General features: G+C 42.8%; 1 protein-coding gene across 1 annotated transcript in view; it reads right to left on the reverse strand.

Moving 5' to 3' along the window:
• Nucleotides 1-23,296, reverse strand: part of ALK (ALK receptor tyrosine kinase) — a 738,336-nt gene that overhangs the window by 174,506 nt on the left and 540,534 nt on the right. Inside the window, exon 5 of the mRNA XM_070379310.1 lies at nucleotides 16,959-17,086. Coding sequence (XP_070235411.1) covers nucleotides 16,959-17,086 — 128 coding nt within the window. The remainder of the gene's footprint in view (nucleotides 1-16,958; nucleotides 17,087-23,296) is intronic.

A 23,296-nucleotide genomic window follows, 5' to 3' on the forward strand; every position in this document is an offset into this window, starting at 1 on the left:
GTCTCTGAAAAGCAACAACCAACAATTAGAGACTGGGGGACCTCATATGTCATCGGAGCCTCTGATGACGTTGTACCAGATAATACAGAAACATGGAAGAACAAAGAAAGATTTTTTAAAATCTAGAAAAGCCTAAAGAGTTTGGGTTCTTTAATAAGGTCTCCAGCCTTGGTTCTGGGAGGCTGGGTTTCTATTGTGGAGTCCAGTTTCGAGATGGTGGGAAGATGGGAAGCCCAACTGACGCATCTGCACATATCCCAGGTAAGGAGATCCCACCTTCCTTATCAGTGAAGATCAGAATCTTCAACTTTGGTCCAGAAAGAGAACTTCACAGTGGGGGGAGTGGCTAGATCTCAAGACTTGGCTCCCTCCCTTCCTCTTTTCTTCCCTCCTTTCCTCCCTCTTCTTTGAAGATTAGCCATTTCCCTGGAGATTCCTATAAATCACTACTACCATCTTCAATCTGGTCTCAGGAGTGACATTTAAACCCTTTAAGACCCGAGACAGTGCCCATACAAAACTCTTGGACTACAACCAAGGTAAGCTGGAATGTTCAATGTGACTCTACTGAAGACTGGGAAAGACAAGGGATAAAACTTCAGGTGTGCCCCATGAGCTTAGACTCTGTGTTTTGCTGACCCAAGAAGAGAGCTCTCCTAAACCCAGTGACGTTTCCTTCTTGGCTTCTAGTGTCTTCTCATGCAGTGAGTGCAACCTCAGCTCCAGTACCCAAGAGCTCACTCCCATTTCATTTCTTGATGCTCAGAAAAAAATACCAGATCCTTTTATCTACCTAGATCCTTGCCTTTGCCATGTGATCAACACCAGGAAAGACTTCCATCTTAGGTAAGACCTCACTCAACTAAAGATGATGATCTTGTCCCATAGGCACTCTCTAGGAGTCCCACATCCGAATGTCCCTCAAAACCTCTCCCTGTTCCTGAGCATGTTCATGCCTTCCCCCCCCTCTTTCTCTCTCTGTGTGTGTGTGTGTGTGTGTGTGTGTGTGTGTAAGAGAGAGAGCATATGCATTTCGGGTGGGTGAGGTCCTGAATGAGAGGGTGACAGGTTCATGAAGGGAAGGGAGGAAACATGGGGAAAGGGAAAAAGGAGGAGAGGAGAAAATCTCTGCTTAGAATAAGAAGGAAAAGACAGGAAGACTCTACATATGCACGCCCCAGATCCATCCCAGATCCATCCAACCTGCCTGTCTCAGCTTCTGTTCATGGGTGCAGAGCCAGAGGTCTGTGCCTGGAATGAAAGCGGAGCAGGCTCACTGATAACTGAAGTGGCCACAGTGATTCCATGGCCCGATTTTCTTCTTCTCACAAGGAAAGGAAGAGAGTTGAGATGATACTGGGTTAACAGACAAACAAAAAGATGAAGACATCCACAGCCTAGGGGAGACGGAAGGAAGAAAGGCTGAGAGTGGGGAGATGTAGGGACAGGCTGTCCACAGGATGCCCAAACAAACAACTGAGAAGGGAAATGATCTGTCTGCCTTTACTTATTTCTTATCACAGAGTAAACAAAAGGTAGGACTCTGAATGGAGTAGAAGCTTTGGCATTGCACATGCCACAGGTAAGGGATGAGAGAAAGGAATGGGAAAAGGGCCACATCAGGAGAAGGATGGCAGAGAATGGCCCGACAACAGGGCTCTAACATTACTGTACATATGTGCCGTGTGCATAACATGAGAGCACATGACAGCCAGTGAGCAAAAGTCTGTGCTTGCATACTAACAGTAAAGAAAAATATCATTCCTGAGATGGTAAGATAAGCAGAAAAACATCTCTCCTTGTAATTACCATTACAAGGAATATTTTCCATTCTTATCCATATAATGTAATTCTGGGCATTCCTCACTCTAGCTTTATATACTCGTGGGTCCAAGTTCATAGGACAGAGACTTCAGGCTACTCACAGGCTCTCCTTGACCTCTTGGGCCTGCGGCACAGGGAGCTTGCTTCATTCCCAGCCCTCACAGAGACCCAAGTGACCTTCTCCCTTCTGCTGCGCTCAGCTGTGACAGCTCATTTGCCTGCCCTGCTCTGTGCTCCTGAGCCATAAACCTACAGACAGGCTGCCTCCTAACCCCAGACTCGGGCTACCTGTCCCTGGAGCAGTGGGGAGCTCTTCAGAGTCAATGTCCTCACTATATTTACATTTCACAAACGATTGAAAAGATCAGCTTATAAAAGCAAAAAGAAAGGCGAGGCATTTAACCTCTCTGGGCCTTTTAAGACAACAGACTTATTATGTTCATATGAATTTCCTGGAAGAAGCCTCTAATTAAAGCTTATTGCCTCTCAGCTGCCATTGGCTGGCAATGTGGCTCGTCCTTCCTGTTCGTTAGAATAGAAGGGCATCCCAGTGTGGTTGTAGCCTCACAGAGCCCGTGCCCACCTTCCGGCCCACTCCCCTAGTGAGCTCCGGAATATCCCAGTGCCGCCATGATGACCCCATTGCCCCCTGAGTGGGAGCTGGGGTCCAGATAGGATATTACACCCGTGTTCTTAAAGGAAATGGTAAGACCCTGCTGTACCAGCTGCATGAATGATTAATGAAGGGTAATAGTTAATGTTCGTTAAGTGTTTTCTAGATACAAAATTTTGGCTAAGAGCTAAATGAAGAAGCAAAAGCCAAAAGACTGCATTCACCCACATGCTGCTGAGAGAATCCCAGAATGATGGAGCTGAGAGAACGAGGGATCCCAGAGACCGTCTGTCCTGTGGTTTGCAAACTCTACACTGCAGGGCTTTCCAGGAAGCTGCAGAGCAACTAGTCTCTCAGTGTTTCTTCCCCAAACAGATCACAACAAGAAAGGCAAACTAAAGTTCCACAAAAACCATGATCACAGCATGACTTGAGGATGTAGAATGCCAAAAATGGCAAAATAACCATGAGGGAAGAGAGAAAAAGCCTCACATCCCAGCCACTTAGGCTCCAGCGTTCTGAGTCTATGCCCCCCAGCAAGCAGAGCAAATGGCTCCTTCAGCCCATACTACCCCGGAAGTTGCTGAGCCCCTGAAGTGAGGAGCCCTGTGCAGGGGTGCCAGAAGAGAGGAAGTAAAATGTCTCCCAGGTCTTCAGATAAGGTTTACAAACCCCTCCCTGTATCCTCCTTCAAACCAAACCAAACCAAACCAAACCAAACCAACTCTGAGATTAATTCTGTCCTTGAGGAAGTTTAAAAGCTCTAGGTCAATGCACAGGGGACTTTGCAGTCTAATATTTGGTTAGTTTGTCCCTGACCTGGTACCTAAATTTTAGGAACTGAGCCTTTCTGGTAGCTTAGGTAGCTCAGGGCCCTGCTGCTGGTTTCTGGTGTCAGTGGAGTTCTGCCTGCCACCCTGCCCTTCCTCCGTGGCTTGCACTGAGAGGATACCTCCCCTTTGGTACCTGCTTGACCCCAGGCCTGTCTGTACTTCCTCTGACCCATGTCCCTCTGTCCCCCTGAAATGGTGCTTCACCAACATGTCCTCTGCTGTTCTCCCAGTGGCAGAGAAGGATGAAGTCACTTCCAGAATCTGGGGGATCGCTATGAATAGAAAAGGTATTTTATTAATTGTGCACAGTTTGCACTGGAGCCCAACATATAGCCTGCTAATTTCAATAGAAAATGTCCCCCAACTCCAATCTGGAAAGACATATCATGTTGATTCTGTGGAATCAACCCCCACAACATCACTACACAAGCATCCAAGTTCGAGAAGCATTGGCCCCACTTCACCTCAAGCCACTTATTGGATCCTGGCCCCTCCCAATTTGCCTATAGCCAAATGACTTTAGCCATTTCCTGTGTGGATGACACTCTGGAGGCAGTGCAGTGAGCCTGATCTCAGACCTATTGGGCAGAGTTAACCTGTCCCTCCTCTAGCGGATGTCCTTAGACTTCACTGAGCCCCTGAGTTGTACAATTCACTATGGCTGATTTTCCTTGATGACTCATACCAACTGTTTGTGTAATAGCACAGTTAGTTAAGAGTTGCTGAGGCCATTGGCACACCACCATGACACACTCTTTGGACTTAGAGAAGAGTAGAACTAATCCTGCTTGGTTTCCCACTAGGTTCTAGGTACTGTTTTACACAGGCACACAGATGAACACGTTCAAACCCCACAGGGACCCTGGGGCAGGTACCATCCACGGTCTGTGTTTCACACATGAATGATCTAGGACTGCAGGATATAATGGACACGTGGCACCCAAACAACTCAAGACCCAAATGCATGTTTTCCTCATCCAAGTCCTATCCTCCTTCCACTATTCAGTATTGGGTGTCCATTCTTTCTGTTGCATCTTTTTGTTCATTTCACCTGTTATGGCCTCTATCAAAGAATGAAAGAAACAGGAGGCGAGGTTGGAATATATGAATTTTGCTGTCAGCTCTTTCAGGAAGATGAAATGGGGGTGGGAGAGGTAGTGGATTGAAACCAATGTTCAAACTGACACTCCTCTTATTATCTCCGGAATTAATTTATCTGGGTCCACCCTGTTTGCCTCACAGCTCCAGGGCCAGGTTTTACGGAATGGCTACAGAGGAACCTTAGAGATGCAAAAAGGGAACACAGTTTCACCAAGCCCCTCATTCATCACCATCTGGAGCAGTAGTCTCATTAATAACTGGGGCTTAATCCTCCAAATTCAAAGAGACTCCCATTACCCAAAACAATAATTTTTTTAATTACCCAAGCAGAATGGCAATCGCATATTGAATACTAAGAATGACTTAAACTAATAAATACTTTTGGAAGTTCCTTGAACATTTTAATGAATTAAAAATTATGAAATATTTATAAGCAGTAACAACACCATTTAGTACCATTAATAAAATAAATACATTAGTCAGAGAATGGAATTCATTGCTATTTTACTACTAGACATTGATGTCAATGACTGAATATTGCTCCAAATTACTTGTAAAATAGACCAATTATTTTAGTGTGATTAATCTTTTCAATTATTTCTTTTATGTAGTTGTAATTTGAAAGTAATTTTCTTTTGGGAGTACAATGACCTCAGCACACTGGTTCCTTATTTATTTATATTTTAAAACCTTTTGTGTCTGCCCCCATTTCCAGGTGATTTTTCAATGGTCGAATGTTTAAAACAGTCACCCAAGCAATCATTCTTGTTCCTAGGCACTTTGTGGGGGCATTTCTAATTGGCTTTATTAGTGATTATGAGTAAGCCATTCCAGAATATAAAAGTCTCTGCCAACAGCAGCTATGCATCAGAAGGGAAAGGAGGGGCAGACAAAGTTCTTTCCTGGTTCCACCAGCTGGGGCCTGGCTGTTTTAGATTGCACACTTAGTTGGCTTGAGGAGGCAATGTGATAGTCGGGTCAATGTACTTTTAGGGTCTTCCCTGGACTTCAGCCATCCCATGGGATTAAATGGTCCTTTTCCTTTGGGGAAACTGGATTCTGTGCACTTGAGTCACAAAAGAAAAAAAAAACTGACTTTATTAAAGATAAAAGCATACAGAAGTAACTGCCTTGGAAATTAAAATGTAGATCTGGGTTATCAGGATCTCTGTTGGAAATGGGGTTTTAGAGGTATATGCTGAAATGTCTATGGATAAGATAATATAATGTCTGGGATTTAGGAAAAACAATCTGGGAAAGGAAGAGTGCAGTGGTGGGTTATAGCCAGCTCACACTCACTGGTAAGAGCTGATTGTTACATTTTCAGAAATCTTGCGAGCTAGCTGGTAAACATTTACTACTGAAAATTAAATTTTATAAACTGACAATTAAATAAAATAAATGATTAAAAAGATAGTATATTAAATGAAAACAAACAGCAACAACATAAATGAAAGGTGGGTAGGACCCTGCCAACATATAACACACCATGGGCTAGTCCTACAGAATTATTCAGTCCTGGTTCCTGAATGGGGACATTCAGCTCAGACGGGGGACATGGGAGAGAGAGGGAGATGGTATTCATTGTGCCAAGGACTGTGCTAGGGGTTCTACATACAATATCAGTTTTAATTTCCCAAAACCCATAATTATATATTACAGATGTTCAAGCTGGTTTTAGGAAAGGCAGACAAACCAGAGATCAAATTGCCAACATCTGCTGGATCATGGAAAAAGCAAGAGAGTTCCAGAAAAACGTCTATTTCTGCTTTATTGACTATGCCAAAGACTTTGACTGTGTGGATCACAATAAACTGTAGAAAATTCTGAAAGAGATGGGAATACCAGATCACCTGACCTGCCTCTTGAGAAACCTGTGTGTAGGTCAGGAAGCAACAGTTAGAACTGGACATGGAACAACAGACTGGTTCCAAATAGGAAAAGGAGTATGTCAAGGCTGTATATTGTCACCCTGTTTATTTAACTTCTATGCAGAGTACATCATGAGAAATGCTGGGCTGGAAGAAGCACAGGTTGGCATCAAGATTGCCGGGAGAAATATGAATAACCTCAGGTATGCAGATGACACCACCCTTATGGCAGAAAGTGAGGAGGAACTCAAAAGCCTCTTGTTGCAAGTGAAAGAGGAGAGTGAAAAAGTTGGCTTAAAGCTCAACATTCAGAAAACGAAGATCATGGCATCTGGTCCCATCACCTCATGGGAAATAGATGGGGAAACAATGTCAGACTTTATTTTTGGGGGGCTCCAAAATCACTGCAGATGGTGATTGCAGCCACGAAATTAAAAGACGCTTACTCCTTGGAAGGAAAGTTATGACCAACCTAGATAGCATATTCAAAAGCAGAGACGTTACTTTGCCAACAAAGGTCCATCTAGTCAAGGCTATGGTTTTTCCAGTGGTCATGTATGGATGTGAGAGTTGGACTGTGAAGAAAGCTGAGCGCCAAAGAATTGATGCTTTTGAACTGTGGTGTTGGAGAATGCTGGGAGCCAGCGTGAGGAAATCTGCCCATGGCAAAGGTCATGAGAAAGGAGGCTCGGCATCCGCAAAGGCGGGATCGAGCCTCAGGAGTACCCCTGGAAATTCTGGAGCATCGACCCCCAAAACCATAGTCTGCCTACTTTACTGCTTTGTGCTCTCACCTACACCTCTGACTTTATGGGGAGCTGTCCCCCACCACCTCTCTCTGAAAAAGAGTTAACTTACAGCTCTGGGCGTGACAAGAGTGTTTCAACTTACAAACTCCTTTGGAAGTCCTCTAGCCTGCCTGAACAGGTTCTTTCGGCCACATGTGATTCACAGCCTCCCAACCATGAGAGGCATGAGATGTTCTAAACTGTCTAAATAAAGATTCCTTTGAGCAGTTAAAAGATTGATTAGAAATTGTATTGGTGAGGGGTTTTTCACTTGTTGGGCCAATGTTTGCTGCTAAGTTTCCATATCCCTTACCTACTGTGTCCCTGGGAGTGTATTGATTAATATAATTGGTGTATAGGAATGTAAGTAGTAGTTTTAATGTTTGTAACCTTGGACCCTTGAGTTAATTCTTTTCTTGTTATAGCCCACCACACCTTTGCCCTGTAGGAATGCAACTTTATCTAATGCTTTTGGAGGGTGGCACTTGACTTTAGAATAATCACCTTTAGAGAAAAATAAGTTTTCTGAAGAAAGGGTCATAAAATGTTAACAGGCCTCCTGGCCAGAAGATGATGTAAATCACCTAAACTTTTGCATATGATAAGTTTGCAGGAAGAAAGCCTGGCCTCGATTAGGATCAAGGACTGCTGTCCTTGCATGACTCTACCCCTTCCCCCATTATCCTCTATGCACAACTTAAGGTATAAAAACTACTTTGGAAAATAAAGTGCAGGCCTTGTTCACCAAAGCTTGGTCTCCCCATGTCGTTCTTTCTCTCACCTTCTGGCTGAATTCCCATCTGGAGCATGGAGGCTCGTTAAGCCTACTAATTTTGCCTGGGCTTCTAAGATCTGACCAGGGAGGCCTTAGTGTCTCCTCTCCTTCAGGAGAGCGGGAGGACACCCATGGCCTACGTAGGGACTCAAATTCCTTATCTTCGAATTTTATTGGCTTTCCACGTAAACCAAGTTATTCAGCCTCTTTTCTCCACTGAATTTTCTCACTGAGCTATCTTTATTTAACCACTCTATATATCTTTAATTCTATCGTATCCTCATAGCCGAAGCCGTCTCCCCTTCAAATCCTCTGACTCCACCGGGGCTGGACCCTGGCAGGAGAAGACTCTTGAGAGCCCCTTGGACTGCAAGGAGATCCAACCAGTCCATTCTAAAGGAGATCAGCCCTGGGTGTTCTTTGGAAGGACTGATGCTAAAGCTGAAACTCCAGAACTTTGGCCACCTCATGCGAAGAGCTGACTCATTGGAAAAGACTCTGATGCTGGGAGGGATTGGGGGCAAGAAGAAAAGGGGATGACAGAGGATGAGATGGCTGGATGGCATCACCGACTCGATGGACATGAGTTTGAGTGAACTCCTGGAGTTGATGATGGACAGGGAGGCCTGGTGTGCTGCGATTCATGGGGTCGCAAAGAGTCGGACATGACTGAGCAACTGAACTGAACTGAGTCCCACTTACTTATGAGGAAAACAAAACTCACAGATTGGAAAAAAAAAAAAAAAGAAACCTCCTCTGAGATCAAAAGGGTGGTAAATGATGGAGCTGGAATTCCACACTCATTCTGATTCCAAAGCCTGTAATCTCTCTCCTACATTGTAACAAAAAAACGTTTATTCACTACTTACTATGGGAAAAACACTGTTAGTTGGTAATTGGGATGTAGAGTTTTTTTTTTTTTAAAGACAGTCTTTAAAAAAATAGAACCTAGCATCTATTGAGCAAGACACATAAATAACTCTGGAAAGAAGTAGGCTGTTTTAAAACAGAAATATATAGAAACACAATTCTGGGCTGAGACTTCTGGGAGAAGATATATTTGAGCAGAAATCTGAAAGATGTGGCGGACTGGGAGAAGCAGATATTGGGAATGGAGGGGGCATAGCTAAAAAAAAAGCTTAAAGGTGGGAAGGCACTCAGGGAAATGTGAGTAGATCTCAGTGGCTAAATGAAATTTTAGTCATTCTAATGCCTATCTTTTAAGGAGCACAGTCCACAGGTAAAAAACAGGCAAGAAGTTTTAGAGATCGGGAGTCAAGAAGGGGAATGTTTGGTAAACGAGGTTCACCCTCCACCAGGTAGTCACAGTGAGAACTAAGTGAGGACACCAGACTGTGGCTCAGGGTCCTCTCTGGTTTTCACTTCCGAGCAATAGATCCACTACCGCATGATTGATTCAGTCCCTTGAAGAGACCAACCCAGGTGTTGGCCACCTGGATGCTGGCATCAGGTTGGCGATGCTGCAGCTCCCATCACCCACTTGGCACGTTGTTGTCATTAACATGAAGTGTTTGTTTCAATTTATTTCTGTGAATGGTCGTTTCACCATGAGAAACTGAGTGGCAGAGAGGGAGTAGCTTCCTTTTCAAAGACTTGAGGCCAGAGAAGTCAGGGAGCTCAGAGCAACATCCACAAACACACCTCCACAGCCATCTTCTCCTTTGACGCTCACGATTAACGTCAATTTGGGGTCAGCCGTTGACATATTGTTATTCCTATTTTAAATTTAAAAAAGTGTGCCAATTCTGGGGGAGACCTGATGTCTCTTTTGATCCACAGTGTTGCATTGTTTGCTGTTGTTTAGTAGCTCTGTCATGTCTCACTCTTTGTGACCCTATGGACTGTACCCTATGGACAGGCTCCTCTGTCCGTGGAATGCTCCAAACAAGCATACTGGAGTGGGTTGCCATTCCTCCTTCAGGGGATCTTCCTGACTCAGGGTTTGAAAGTGAAAGTGTTAGTTGCTCAGCTGTGTCCTACTCTTTGTGACCCCATGGACTGTAGCCCGCCAGGGTCCTCTGTCCATGGAATTCTCCAGGAAAGAATACTGGAGTGGGTTGCCATTCCCTTCTCCAAGGGATCTTCTCAATCCAGGGATCGAACCTGGGTCTCCTGCATTGTAGGCAGATTCTTTACTGTCTGAGCCAGACAGTAAAGAAGACAGAGAAGCCCAGGGGTCAAAAATGTTTCTCATGCTTGGCAGGTGGATTCTTTACCACTAGCGCCACCTGGGAAGCCTAAAGAGGTGGAAGTGAAAGAAATGAAAGTGTTAGTTGCTCAATCGTGTCTGACTCTTTGCAACCCCATGGACTGTAGCCTGCCAGGCTCCTTGGTTCATGGAATTCTCCAGGAAAGAATAGTGGGGTGGGTTGCATTCCCTTTTCCAAGGGACCTTCCCAACCATGGTATTGAACCAGTTCTCCTGCATTGCAGGCAGGTTCTTTACTGTCTGAGCCACCAAGGAAGAGGTAGAAACATGACTTAAATTCCCTGATTGCCGGTTCAGCATTCATTCTGTGTTCTTTCTGAGAAAGGTGCATTGTAACTAGTTTGGAGGAAGACATCTCTACAAATGGAGCACCTATTCAATACCTTGGGCAAACTAAATATAAGTCAGGGATGCCCTTGGGGAGCAGTGTTTGTCCTAAGTAGAATAGAGATCTTAAAGCCATAACATCAAAACTCAATCTTAAGACAGAAACAAGTTTATATCAAGGTCACTATGCATTTAGTTTAGTACCGCTCAGTAAATACCTGTCGTATGAATGGGTGAATGCACAGACGGTTGGATGAATGAGTCTGCTACACAGACAGGTTTTTGCTGGCAGTCCGAAGACAGCATTCCACAGTAATTTCACAAGCACAAACTAAGGAAGGTGCTGGGGTGCTGCTTGCTTTTGGAACAGAAAATGCCCAGTTTGGGCCAGGCTGCCAGGAGCCCATGAGGTTATCCTTCATTTTACCCAGCTGGATTTTGTATCTTACTCTAAAGGTTAATTGGTTCCACATGGCTGGCCAAATATTGGAATCTATTTGTGTAGCTTCTCTCATTTCATCTTGTCCCCTCTTGGTCTAAGGAGGATACCCTCCAGTGCCCATCACTGTCTTTGATAAAGTAAGAAGAAAGAGAAGGGAGAGAGGGCCAGGTGATGCCATGCGTGTTTTATTGGAAACAATCATACCGGCTCCATACTTAGCATCTCAAAGCCAGGACCCACAGTGACAAAAGTCTGTCTGGGGAAATGGCCCATATTCAAAGTACAATAGCCTTGGGCTTAGTCTTAATCATTTAAAGAAGGTCTGGTTAATGTAATTCCGTTTTGCTATTACATTTTAAATAAGTACAGTATAATAGGATCGAAAAGCTGGGGTTAATAGGAGAGTTAAAAATCAGACTGCCCAGCAACTCTCAAGCTGTATTTCATGAAAACCCATTTGGAAGGTTTGTCAAAGACTGTGGAACTGGTGGGCTCCTCACCGTCACTTCCTCTAGGGCAGCTGTACTTGTGTAATTTCATATCCTGGGTTTTTATATAAGACTTTGTTTGAACTAAGAGTTAAGCCTCTAAAAAATGTTTGAAGACTGTGGATCTAGTTTACATGTCCTCATTTTAGGCACAAAGAGGCTAAGATAGCTGTCATCTCCCACTCTTTCGGGACATGTGTTTTAAGGTGTCTGCAGTGGTCTGACTGCATTGTATTCCTCGGATTCCTCCCCCTTCCTGAAGTATAGAAGTCAGTGAAATCACCCTCAGCACCATGGATAGTGTGAGTGAGGCTTCTGACACCCTCTCTGAATGGATTAGAAGTAATGTGTGTGACAATGTCTTGATAGAGTAAGGGACCATGAGTGCTTCTTGGGAAAAGGTCTGTTAGTGAGCTGAATGTGGCTCTCATCTGGGAAATCTCAGTTCTGATTCTTGTAGGTTCATGAAAGAACTATGGCCACCTGCAGTAAAATGTGTTTAGGCTTACATCCTTGATTTTCATGGATGGGGGACCCACTATTGATAAGGGTGTGGTGGTCCTCTTAAACTGCCTTTGACCCGTCTGGGCAGGGAAAGGGAAATTCTGAGTTGGTTTCTTAGAAAAACTGAGAACTTGATGACAATGAGATGGAGGTAGGAAGCACATTGGACTAATCAGTAATTTAGTGTGTTAAAGTTCAAGGTAAATTTTTGAGTGTTTGTGCATTCAGTTTCCACACGGTGAGGGAGGCAGATTAGATGCTTTCTGGGGTCCTTACCAGCAGTGACCTTCCACAGGCAGCACCAGTGTGTGGTAGCTAACAGCACGGATGCTGGAGCCAGATGGCCTCCATTCCAATATCAGCTGTGAGACTCTGGGTACGTGACTGCTGTGCCTAGTGATGATAATAATAATGCATACCTCACAGTGTTGCTGGAAGGATTAATGAGTTAATATATGAATGTGCATAGGACAGGACCAGGCACATAGAAGGTGCTAGGTGGGTGTTTGCAATATGTAATTTTATGAACACACTGACTGTTTTCAAGTCCTTTTCAAGATGCTAGTCCTGCTCTTCTGACGTATTTTTCAGCAGGTTCCTCTGAACCTGAGGAGTCCCAATGAGTGTACTGCATAATCCTATGCTTTAATTGTCTGCTGAAGAAAAGTCATTATGAAAGGGTTAAGGGTTCCCTAGGAGCCTGGGCATGTAAGGGTTGATATCCCTGCCCTCAGTACTGAATACACACACCACTCTTTCAAGATGAGGGAAAAATCTCTTCCAAGTAATTTCCACTCACTGCTACTTTCTTTTGGGAGTAATAGGGTAATAGCCCAAAGCTATAAAAGCAGGAACAGCATTTGTCAATTGATTGATTAGCTGATCAGTCAACAAATATTTACATTGTGTTTCTTATATGTTTAGCATGGTGTTAACTGCACTCTGGAGAAATAAAAGCAATATAAGACAAGGTTCTGAACCTCGTTAGGGCCCCAAAATGACTAACTGAGAAATAATTATAAAATAGCTACTAAATTTAGATGCAGAGAACAAAGTCTTCCAAGAATAATTTCTTTAGCTGTGAGTGATGTTCTGGAGGGTTTGGGCCCCAAGCTGGATCTTAAATGATGAATCAGTGTTCAAAACATAAGGCCTGGGATCAAGTAGGCATTATTGGCATAGTGTAGAGAACACCAGTCTGTTAGAGGAGAGGTATGGGGAAACAGAGGGCATAATGTTGGGCAGGTACAGAAGGGCCGGATTGTAAATGACTGTGGAAATCAGGCAGAGGCACTGTGGCTTCCCAGGCAGGATTGAGAAGTGGTGAAAGCACCAAGGTCAGAGTCAAGGTGGTCCTGATGTTAATCCCAGCTCTACCATCAACCAGCTGGGTGATCTGCAGCCATCACTTTTCTGATGTGAAGTGGTCTTCACTTCTGAGTGAAGTGGTCCAGCCCAACCTTCATATTCCTGATGTGGTAGACAATAAGAAGTTACTGGAACCTCATGAAAATGCCACAAGCAAAGGGAATTTGGAGGAGATTTTTCTGGCAATGTGTGAAGGATGGATAATGGTATCAGGGAGACTAGCTGGAAGTCTATTTAGTCTATTTAGTCTAATAGCTAGAAGTCTATTTAGTCTAATAGCTAGAAGTCTATTTAGCTATTGCTAAAGTCCCAGAATACATATATGAAGGCCTGAATAAAGCACGTGGCTGAGGAAATGAAGTCAGAAGGATAAACTCAAGAAGCAGTAACAGTAGCATCTAGACAGCAACAGATAGAATGTGAGGCAGCCACAAGCCTAGAGCCCAAGGCTTGATCATCCGGATGTAGGGATAAGAGGAAGAGTCAAAGATAATTCTAAGGTAAATAAAACTCCAGCCTCTACACATTCCATTAAGGCAGCAGGATGTCATGGATAGAAATACTGGCTTGGTGATCAGACTGATCTGGGATTGAGTGTGGCTCTACCTTTCCCTAACTATACAATGATGGTAACTTTAGAAACATCTGTGAGGTTCAGTTTCCCCATATGTAAAATGAGGATAATAGTACCTGGTTTTTAGTGTTATTGTAAAGCTCACAGGAGATAACTAACACGTGTAAAGGGATCAGCACTGTATCTGTGCACATGCTAAATGCTCCATAGATGTGAGCTTTCATTGCTTACTAACTGATCAGCTAATAACTGTTACATTCTATGATAACAGGTGTTAGGATTCAGAGGGAGTCACGACCTCTGCCTTCATGGCACCCACAGATAGATATCTTCTCTTTTGCGAGCAGAATTGTCCCAATGACCCCATCTCCAGTTTAGTTAAAATGGCATTTTTTTTCTTGTGGGACAAGGAAGGGTTGTAGAAGTCTATATAAAGCAGACCAGATACCCTACAAGCTGAAAAGCTGAAAGTGAAAGTCATGTCCAATTCTTTGTGATTCCATGGACTATAGCCCACCAGGCTCCTCTGTCCATGGGATTCTCCAGACAAGAATACTGGAGTGGGTATCCATTCCCTTCTCCAGGAGGTCTTCCCAACCCAGGGATCGAACCCAGGTAGAAAGTAGACTAGATATCCCACAAACCTATCAGCCTGATCAGCCCCTTCAAATGCACTACTTCTCTTAGCTCCGCCCCTTCAAATGCACTACTTCTCTTAGCTCCTCCCCTTCATGACCTAACTGAAGTAATGATCTCAGAAAACACAGATGTTTGTCTACATCAAACAGGCCTTGGGTATGCCTGCAAAACAACTCCTTCTCTTTAAATATATGAGGGTAGCTTTAGGATACTTCTTATGTTTTCAACTTGTCCACACCACCCAATGTGCACCTGAATTTGTTCCATTATAGGAGAAAGAGTTAGAAGTTCTCAGGAAACACTGGGATCACTCTGTTCTCTGCCTCACAGGTCCACAGTGGTCCTCTCATACCTCTTGGTGGCCACAGGATTCCAAACCTGAGAAGGAGCACAGAGGACACCTGCTTCCCCATGAAAACCATCTGTTCTTGGACTTGGAGCCTCTGAAGGAAGGTAGCTGGGCCATGAGAACCTTCCTGGGTCTCTTGGCAGGTCCACTTTCCTTAAGGAATCAGAGACAGATTTCTTTTCTTCCTCCTTAAGAGAGTGTCCTGCCAGAAGAAACACTTTCTGGACCATTAGAGAAAGTTAGAGAGGTCAACTCTCTTGGTTTTGTAAGGGTAGAGAAGCAGAAAAGAAACATATCTTGTAAACTATGCAATGGATTGCTGCAAATGCAAGATAAACTACAGAGGGAGAATACTGTAGGTGAAAGGAAGTCGTAGGCGTAAGGAAGGAAAAATGTGCACAACTGGTTGAGATCTTTCCCAGGTGCAAAGAATTTTTGCAAGAGTATTTGTGCTGAGCCTAATACTTGGAGTTTTATAGCCTCTTATTCCCTTCTGATGCTGCTGAAATGAGATTAGGCCAATTCTGGGAACTCATACCTTCTTCCTGACACATTCCTGATAACTGGCTCCATTTCAACACATAACCTCTTTTGGACGGTACGTGGACCCTTGACATCGGTGAGGACTGATGATGTCCAGAGACGTTCACAAATCCCTAAGTTAGTGAGTGTGGAAACATTTGTACAAGCTCCTGGCTTTCTCCCAAACCATATGTTTCTTGTACAGCGTCTCACATCACAGGCTAGGCACCTTTTCAATTTGAACTGAAGTTCAATCTATCATGTTATGATAGATTTTTCTTTTTCTGACACATAAACCAGTTTTGATTAAAAAAGAAAGAAAGAAAACCACTTTGTGAAAGTTCTTGCAAGGCTAGCAGTGAATGAAGAGCAACAGCAAGGTAAGGAACTGGGTGGTCAGTAGGGTCCCTACCTAAAGGAGTCCCTTTTGTATTCAGCTTCAAAATCAAAACTGGGCCTCAACATGCAATCAATGGCTATGTGTTATGAGCCTTCATGGCTGCTGATGAACATTCTAAATGGAGAGGTTAGGCCTGGGAGTGCCACAGACTCCCTTTCTGTCTATACTTCATTCCTGGGCCTCCAGACCACAGATTCCATAGCACAGGTTAGTGAACCTCGAGGAAGAGGCAGGCATGGCAGGAGAATAGTGGCTATGAAAACAACTTGTTTCCTAAAGATTTGTACAATTCAAGTCCATCTTATATACCCTTTACATGTGGAAAAATAATAAAGGATATTTATAATGATGACCCTAGGTCTTCTGAAGAATCAAGGAAAGATCAACCTCATATCTATATCAATGATCAGTCTTCTCCTGCATACCAATCACACTTGGAGCAATGTCTAATGAAAAATATATATAAAATATCATCTTGAAAATAGGAATAGAAGATCAAAAACTCTGTAGAGGGAAGGGAAAATAAGTTTATCAAATAACGACACAGATATAATTTACTGTGATTGAGTATTGCATTTAGCTCAGAGTTTCCTGGCAACAAAGACAAAAAGAAAAAAAATTGACAAATTACTCTTCAGGAGAGAGATGTCTTCTCTTGTTAATAAATCTTGAAATAAATTCACAATGTGGAGTTATGCAAAAGGAATTCAATGACACATGCCTTAATGATTTTTACAAAATAAGCAAGAATTTTCACATATAACCATTTCCCACATTGTCCCTTAATAACAGCTTAAATCAAATCATTAAAAATACTTAATTGTAAATTTTACCTCAGGGGGGAAAAAAGTAAAGTACTAATCATTATCAAGTTAGTAGGATGGAGATACATGTGAAAAAAAAAAAAAAAGGCAGAATGTTGATAATTGTTGAAACTGGGTTGAGGGTATATGGGAGCCCATTGCACTATTCTATTCATTTGTAAACATTTGAAAATTTCCACAAAACAAAACAAAACCATAGCTGAAAGCATCTGGACTCCAGGGAAATTAAGCTAATGTGTTATCCAACAAAGACTATATTCTATTTGATATAGCTTTAAGTTAAGTAGATATAATATTATAACTCAATCTTTGAAAATTGATCAGCTGGGCTGTGAACCACTTGGCAATATTCAGAATCAGACCCAAAGCACTGGAGACACTTCTGTATAAATGTGCACATTTTCAGCTAATTATGGTGGCAGATTACTGACCTACTTAAGACAACAAGCTACCAAGGAGTGGATGGGGAAAGCCAGATTCAGATACCTTCACTGCAGTTCTTCAGGGCAAAGAAGTCCACCGCAGATAAGCTTCGGTTTCCATTTGAGATATATTCCAGGGCCACTCGGAACGGGTTCTCTGGGCGCCCAATTCTTCCCTGCAGCACAGTCCAACTGGTTGCATTGGAAAGCAGAGGGGGAAAAACACAGAAAAACAGTGATGAGAAGCAGACCTAACCTATAGAGAGGTCCCATGCCTGCCCTGACTTTAGGGCCCATGTTCTCCATTCTGTACGAACCCTAAGTGGGTGGAACCCTAAGTGGTTCTGAGGATGGTCACTGACAGCAACACACACACATATTTATTTCCTTCTTGTCCAACTAACTCAGAGACCCAATTCTTAAACCTACTGCGGCCACTGGTGTGTCTTTTGTCTTACTTTTTAGGCAACGCCAGACCTTTGGACTATTTCATACAGGAAAAAATATGTACACCTGAGAAAATCTGCCAGCAGAGTGAAGGAATAGTCTTCAAAGCATTTATCAGTGTACTAATAATTATCTCTGGAAAGAATGCTTGGTTTTGGGAATTTTATCTCATCCTCAAATCTCAGAATCCTCGGGTTTGCTATATAGTTACTTAAGGGAAGCTAGCAAGTGCTATTTATTGACTGCAGGAAAATTAAAGTGCATTGAAGCATGTATTTTGGGGTAAAAGCTACCTAAGATTGACGTGGACTCTGCAAAAAGGTGCAAACAGAAGTAGACAGAAGCAGGTCAAATGTGAGCTCTGCATCTGTCTATAATCAAGGACACTGACACAGCCAGAGAATAGAGAATAAGCTAAATGAACATTTTTACACCTCACTCAGGCTATTAACCTCTTGGAATAGCCTCCTGTCACTGATTGCAGCATCAAATTTACTTTCCAACATTGATTCAGGTTTTTTAAAATACATAATTATTTTGATAACTTTGTGTGGAGAATGGAAATTACCTGGACTATTTCACATTTTCTTTCCTTTTAAAGAAAAACAATTTTATTGAGGTATAATGCACAATAAATTGCACATCCAAAGTGTACAATTTGATGAATTTTGACATGTGGATTCACCTTAACTCATCACAATGTTTCATACTGTCTTACCACTAGGTTGGGCTTAGGTATGGTAGTACGCATGCTAAGGAACTTAGGGAAAGACTAGCTTTTTGTTTAAAAAAATTTTAAAGCACCCTCCTAAATTTCAAGTATAAAGGTATTAAAAACTCAGAAAAGTTGGTAAAGGAAAGTAAAAGTCACCTGGAAACTCATCTAGAGACTACCTTGGTAAACACCTCTGTAAGCAGCATTGTAGCTACAGCTTTACACATATAAGGTCATACACACACGTGCTCCCTCAATGGTTTGTCATAAGACAATCAATATAAATTACATGATCAGGTCAAAGGCTGCATTTTAACGATTTGTGCATTGCTCCTGGTTTTTCCTCTTTATGATCAGGCTGAGGCTAGCCCTGTGAGTTTATCTTAGGACGAATTCTTAGAACCTGGGTCAAAGCATATATGTATTTAAAACTCTGAGGATATTGTCAGTCCTCTAACACTGAATTAGAGGGTTCATTTCTCCATTTGTTTGTTGACATGGGATCCCATCAAATCTTTTCCATTCATTAACTTTTGGTGAGGAAGGCATCACTCAAAGCAATCTATGGTCTTCAGGGGGGTGTTCCTGGATGGGGATTGTGTGTCTCTGGTTCTTGCCATGTTGCTGGGCATGCAATGAGGTTTGCTGGATGAAGAAGGCAGTGCTGTTCCCTTTCCATGCTCTTTTGTAGTTAATTCTGAGCAATGGAGCCAGTGCCTCTGCCATTTGATAAAAGCGTATTAAGTTTCCCCACAATAGATGCTGTAGAAGAGACTATTGCTGTTGTGAAGTTTGTTCTCTGTTTCTGTACCCAACAGGATTTCTATCCAAAATAAAACCAGTGCAATTGAGTAAGGAAAAGGGGCCTTTCCGTTTAAATGTGGAACTGTCAAAGAAAAAAAAAATCGAAAAGAAAATGTAAATGAGGGGTTCTTAAGGAAAAAGAGACAAAGAGAGCAGAATTTTTCTTGTTCTTCTGAAAAATAAAGGACTCTATTTTTGAGGGAAGATGGTGGTGAAAAGGCATGACTATTCATATTCTTCCACAATCACAGCTCTCTGCTCTGAGGAATGATGGATTTTAATTCCAGGTACACAGTGGCCCTTGATGATGATTTCCATTTCTGTATTGGCAGTAGCCCTCTGGATAAATGTGTCAAGAGTTTTAGGAATTAGTTTCTGAGTTACTGATGCAATAACTTTTGTCTGAAATTCTCTGGCCTCCCATAGTTTACTGCTGCAACTTTAATAACTTTCAGAGCAGTTGCCAAACATGATTTTATAACCAAGGAAGTTGGGACTGAAAAAGGGCAAGCTTATACCTAGGGTCAGATTTGTTTAAGAGACAGCAAAAACCCTATGGGGGGTGGGGTGGGAAATACCACACACTCTCTTTTCTCTCTCCCTCCATTTTCTTGGCTGACATCCCAATGGTCATGAAACTTGCTTCTTAGGGTCCTATTTTCCTCTTTAGCTGGTGGCAACTCTACTTGTGCTTGCAAGGCGGGAAGTGATGTCTAACCTAGAGCCTCCTAGAGACAAACGTGCAGCTATATGCACATGCTGGGGATTTGCAGTCATCTCAGCACTGGTGCTTCGATCAATCAACATGACACTGTGGGGAGTCCATCTGGACTTCAGGAAGCCAGAAGCATGGTCTGGATGGCCTGTCATCATCCATTATCTTCCAGTTGTCTCTCCGGAGCTCTTTACTTCCAGTTCTGGCTCTGCCCACGGTTTGCCTGATGACTTTGAACAAGGCACTTTACTCCAAATGCCTGACATTTTAAATGTTTTCTAATCAGTTGTATTCTCAACCACAGAAAGTATCTCCAACTTGGTGTAAATTTGCTGAGAAAACAACTGACTACACATTTTTTGCTGAGTGGCTGCATCATAATGAATCAGAGTCCACTGAAGAAGGCAGGAGGGTTGGTTTGTGAATAGCAAGGTCCATTTCTGACCTGGAGGTTGGAAGCTGTATATTCAAAGGCCATCAGGTTGGGAACTGAGTCCCAGATTATGGTCCTAGACTTTCATGGGGTATGGTAAGTCCCAGAACCCATTTGGGTTTTAGTTTCTTCATTAGCAAAATGTTAAGAGTTCTCCAAGGTCTCATACTGATCTGATACCAATACTTCTCTAGCAGATCACCCAAGTCCTAGTGACAAAACACTTTACCAAAACCCTGAAAGCTTCAGTGGGCCAATAATATTCTACAGAAGGTGGAAGAAAGATTTGTCAAGTAACTCAGACTTATTTCTCCAAAGAGACTCAGTTCCACCCCCTCAGAGAAATGAAGAGACTGGTTCAAGGTCACCCATTTGGTTATCTGAAGACCAAAGATTAAAATCAAATATATTATTGCTCCACAGCTGCAAGAACAGGAGACAATGTGACCCATGAATCAGTCTGCATATTCAGTCACATTTCGTATTGCTAGAATCATGGAGATAAAGAAAGATGTGTTGACTTAGCACTGCTGCAGGGAATCACCAGTCTGGGTTTTGAGGACAGACAGGCCAGTCAGAAAGTGAAATACCTTGTCAGAAAATGCACACATAAAAGCAAAAAAAGTCATAAGAAGATATGACATGGAAACAGAAACTCTAAGGTTCCTACTGCCCCATACCAGGACAGTCTCTCCAAGTTTAAAGGAGACTGGCACTTCTGATGTGAGCCAAGCTGCTGATGATATTGTTGGCAGCATGTCTCAAAAGGATGAAGGCAGAAAGTTATTTTAAGTCCAGAACGAAGGGGCACTTTCTGACAGCACTGGAGGGCCATGGGTGGCACCTGACAAGATGGAGGAATGTGTATTACTTCCTGCTGTGTGATATTCCAATAGGCATGTTGATGTAGGGCTGGCTCACAAAAGTGAGCCATCAAACCTACATGCTGGTCAATGGAACCCCTTTCTGAGATGGTTTTAGCTGCTTCAAAATCAGGAGGCCTACATTCACTTCTCAGCTCCATGATCTACTAAGCAACCATAGGCAAATTATATACTTACTCTCACCTCCTATTTCCTTATTTTTAAGGTGGGAGTCATAATGCCTAGCTTTCTAGATTGTTGTGAGGATTTATGAGAAAGATGTACACAAGAAACGTCCTTATCAGGGGCTCCATAAATGGGAGCTATTCTTATAGAAGACCAGAACTTTTTTTCATAGAATGGCACTGGGCCATGAAACTATTTGCATCTCAATTCATTTATAAGATTCAAGTGGGAGAGTAAAGTAGACAAAAGAAGGTAAGAAAGGCATTAGCAATTTATGAATAGCAGCCCCTTTTGTTGAAATGAGGAAAAATTTTTAGTTAAAAGAAATTATGTTGGAACAAAAAGAAACTATGTTGAAACAAAAAGAAACTATGTTGAAAAACTCCTACAACCAAATACGTTATAATTGGACTATGATAGCAGATCAATATTCTGCCCAGAACTCTCTAAAGGCCCCATCTCACTTTGGAGTAAAATCCTCTATTTAGCTTCGCATCTTTCTGTAGCATGTGAAAAGATGCCTTATGTCTAGATGTTGGTTAGGATTTGTTGAATTGAATTTCATTTCTCGGGCATTTATTGGTGCATTATTGTAGACTAGATAACATATTAAATGCTCTGAGGATCCTTAGAGTTAGAATGTAGTTTTGTACTTAAGGAGCTTACAGACTGGCGAGGAAGAGTAAAAGTAGGAACTGAACTTCACAGTGAACAGCAGTATGTTGCTGCTGCGTCACTTCAGTCGTGTCCGACTTTGTGCGACCCCATAGACAGCAGCCCACTAGGCTCTTCTGTCCCTGGGAGTCTCCAGGCAGGAACACTGGAGTGGGGTGCCATTGCCTTCTCCGAGAACAGCAGTATAGAGGAGCTGAATGAGCAGCACAGGCACTATGTGCTGCTGAATCATAGAGAGCAAAGTGATGTCTTAAATCTGGTGATCAGGGGAGGTGTAACTTGAGGATGGGTTGTGAAGAAGGGGCAGGAATTGGGAAGAGGGTGATGTAGAAAGGGAGGCTGGCATGAGCACATGAGCAGAGCCCATACAGACTGTGTATACAGAAAACAGGTGGTTCTGTCTGGTGGGAGTCAATGTTTTTCACTAATTTCTATAGGAAGGAGGTCCTCTGTGTCTTGCCACTCCCCAACCTCAACCTCCTTATGGTCAGGGTGATGGATCATTCATCATTGCGTCTTCTGGGCCTGATACATTTTAGACACTTAAGTATTTGTTGAATAAGAGAATAAATGTACCAACAGATCTCTGTTAAATGAGACAAGATTCTGACATTCTTTATATTGCAGTTTGTACTGTTCGCTGAACCCAGAGTAGGCAAGACATGAGCTAAGAGGCTGGAAGGAAACTCAAGGAGCCACAGGAACTGCAGAAACATTTATTTTCTCCTGACTGGCATGGCAGCCATAACACAGCCTCTCTCCTGGCTGACACAGCAGCCATAGCAGCAGCCATAACATAGCCATAGCATGACCTCATATAACATATAGATGATATTGCTCCAGTGTAGCCCTGATGCAGCAGCAGCCAGGGCTTTCATGGTGAAACATACACAGGTGTACTGCATAGAGTAGCCTGTGACCAAGCGGCTATCTTGTGACACACATGCACAGTGCTGTAAGTGGTCTCACCTGTTACATAATCATTATTTACAAAACATGGGGCAAGAGTGAGAGGCTGTGGGGCAAGAAAGCCTGACCATGCCATCTTGGCTAATTTGCTCTTTCCCTGTAGTAGTGAAGAGTTAATCTCAAAGTTCAAGTCAATTCATTATTGTTGGCTCTCATCCATTCAAGTGGTAATGATACCTTCCCTTAGGAAGAACCTAAAGACTGGGAAATTTGAGGGGGTTGAAGGAAGTTTGGGATTTTTTCACTGTATAGTTCTTGGCTCCCCCTTTGCCCACACATAGGCCCCACTTTAAAGGGGAAGGGCCATGGAAAACCATCAAACTAGCTTTTGTGCAAGGACCTAGAACCCAAAGAAGGAAACCCAAAGAGTTATAGTATGTCCTGAGACATGGAGGGGACCTGAGTGCTCAACTAGGAGAGGTCCCATCTCATGCATGAACACCCTCTAGAACCCAGTTCAGCCTTGAACCTTGTTAATGAATATTAACAAGGGCAACAATTCTAATGATATTAATAACTGCACTAATAATGTGATCAGCAACAACAGTTAACATTTATTGAGGGCCTACTCTGTGCTCTGCTTCTAGTTGAGTTT

Source organism: Bos mutus, chromosome 11 (assembly GCF_027580195.1).
Source record: "Bos mutus isolate GX-2022 chromosome 11, NWIPB_WYAK_1.1, whole genome shotgun sequence".
NCBI classification, from domain to species: Eukaryota; Metazoa; Chordata; class Mammalia; order Artiodactyla; family Bovidae; genus Bos; species Bos mutus.